The sequence below is a fragment of the Pangasianodon hypophthalmus genome, chromosome 13 (assembly GCF_027358585.1).
Source record: "Pangasianodon hypophthalmus isolate fPanHyp1 chromosome 13, fPanHyp1.pri, whole genome shotgun sequence".
In the NCBI taxonomy this organism is placed as follows: Eukaryota; Metazoa; Chordata; class Actinopteri; order Siluriformes; family Pangasiidae; genus Pangasianodon; species Pangasianodon hypophthalmus.
This window is the reverse complement of record NC_069722.1, coordinates 711,669-714,168: the sequence shown is the minus strand read 5'-3', so window position 1 is coordinate 714,168 and position 2,500 is coordinate 711,669. Positions and strand designations below refer to the sequence as shown.

Below are 2,500 nucleotides of genomic sequence, written 5' to 3'. Positions count from 1 at the left end.
TAAAGTCGTGAACGGAGAACTGAAGAAACTTCGGAGAAATCATTCGTTCGGATTTTTTCGCAGGAAAATCGTCGCTGCTCCGTGTCGCAGAAAATGAACGCTCGTCTGTCGCTTCGTCACTCGGCAGCGTGAACGCAGGGTTTCTGCGATAATCTCAGAATAACATCTTAAGTGTTTTATAGAGAATAGAAAAATAAAATAAAGTAAAACCACTGACTGGAGTCTCCGATGATGAGCAGTTTGAAGAGATGATTGTAGTCCTTTCCCGCCATCCTGCTGAGCGATAAACGTCTCCGAGTTAAACGAGCTTCCGGCTTTCACGTCCGAGTTTTAATCCAGGCATTAAAATATTTTTTTCCCCCCAAGTTCATTCCAGTTTAAAGAAATCCATGTAATTCCAGTTCATACGCGCGTGTGTGTGTGTGTGTGTGTGTGTGTGTGTGTGTGAGAGAGAGAGACAGGTCAGTCAACTTTACACGTACTGTACAGTTATTTCTTTTCTGATGAAGATAAAAAACAGATCTGCAGTGATTTACGCGAAGCTCGCTTGTCCATATCCCGAGAATTCCGCGTTTGGGAATTCAGCTGTAAGCTCAGACGGAAGGAGACGCCAGATCCGATGATCTCATCTCAACAATGTGGGAAGAATCTCTTCTTCTAATAAAACAACGACGACAACAGCAACAGCAACAACGGTTCCCATTCTGTTCTGTTCCTGCAGCCTCGCGTCTCTCCTACGGCTCCTTACACACACACACCGCGTCTCCTCTTTCACACGTTCACCTTAAAAACAAACAAACAAACAAACAAACAAACACAAACAAACAAACAAACAAACAGGTTAAAATGTTAAAACTGCAGCTTTATACATCTGAAGAGAAATTAACACTTAACGATATCACGTTGGAACAAAAATATCGCGATATCCGATTGTTGCCCCGCCCCCACACACGCAGGGTTGTCACGGTAACCGTTTTCTCCCTGATCAGGCCGGCTTCCTATTTTTTTAATTTATTTTTTAAATTCCAAAGACGAATATAAAACACTATCGAAGGGCTTCTTGTCTTCGTGATCGGAGGAATTGGTGGAAACTCTCGATCTGAGCGGAGATGAAGAAGAAGCTGACCAGGAAGTACGCGATTAAAAATAACTTTTATAAAATCATCAACAATTTAACATTTAAACTGATTTAGTTTGACGTTAGAGATTTTCCGTTATTCATTAAATGCCTAATAAACATTGTCTTTTATTCCTAAAGCGTCTCGTTTTTCTTTCTCACTAATTTACGCTACTAATTTATTCGTAGCCTAACGTTAACGTTAAGGTTAACATCAGTAACTAGATTCATAATTCGGAGTATTTTTACTACGTTTTAATCATTATAATGGCACGTCTCATCGTCATGGCGATATCGTCGTCTGTCGAGGATTAGCCTTGATTACGAGTTAACTGGGATTTACACCGCGTGATTTCAGCGCTGTGCTTTAAGATTATTCGTACGAGATCCGAAAAAACCCCAGCATCCGATTATACGCTGAAGATCCTCTAACGACAGACCTGCGATTAAACAACGCGACTTTCTTACGTTCTGTTTACGTCAACGTTCTTCACAGCGAGCTTGAGGTAAAGAGGAGATTTTTTTTACTTTCCGTTATTCAAGTCAAATTTTATTTATAAAGCACAACTGGAGTTGATCCAAAATGTTGTACGTAACATCGAATAACATCAATAACGAATTAGCGTGATTCTTTCATCGCCGCTAACCTACGTGTAGCCGTAACGCGAGTTCGCTGTCCTCCTATTGGTGGATTTTAGACGAGTGTCGTAGTCATAGCGACGCTCGCACTCTGAGATTTTAACAATTTTGTCGTCAGTGGCACTAAAATATAAAAGAGTTACACATTTCCTGTGTCTCTAAATGTTTTTTTTTTGTCGCTTAGATCACGCACACACAAAAAAATAAATAAATAAATAAAATCAGTAACGTTGACTTTTTTGGATGAAAAAATTCAGACATTTCCTCTTTAACAGCGCAGAGATTAGATTGATTAGATTAGATTAGAAATAAGAGAGAGAGTCAAAGTTCTGTGTCTGACCAATCAGTGAGCTCCAGTGTTTCTGGCTCCGCCCACATGATCCTCCTATTTAATCTCCATTCAAACATCCGCCTTGTGTGTGTTTAAATAGCGGCATTAACACACACCGTACACACACACACACACACACACACAGTACACACACACACGCACACACACACACGCACACACACACACACACCCACAGTACACACACACACACACACACCCACAGTACACACACACACACACACGCACACACGCCGTACACACGCCGTACACACGCACAAACACTGTACACACACACATGCCGTACACACACACACACAGTACACACACACACACGCACACACACACACACACACAGTACACACACACACACACACAGTACACACACACACACACGCACACACGCCGTACACACG

At 41.6% G+C, this 2,500-nt stretch overlaps 1 protein-coding gene across 1 annotated transcript in view; it reads right to left on the bottom strand.

The window, feature by feature from the left end:
* si:dkey-16l2.16 (ras-related protein Rab-35) overlaps nt 1–2,500 on the bottom strand; it is a 16,768-nt gene that overhangs the window by 8,954 nt on the left and 5,314 nt on the right. Inside the window, exon 2 of the mRNA XM_034309755.2 lies at nt 218–783. Within this exon, the coding sequence (XP_034165646.1) occupies nt 218–272 (55 nt within the window). The 5' untranslated portion in view covers nt 273–783. The remainder of the gene's footprint in view (nt 1–217; nt 784–2,500) is intronic.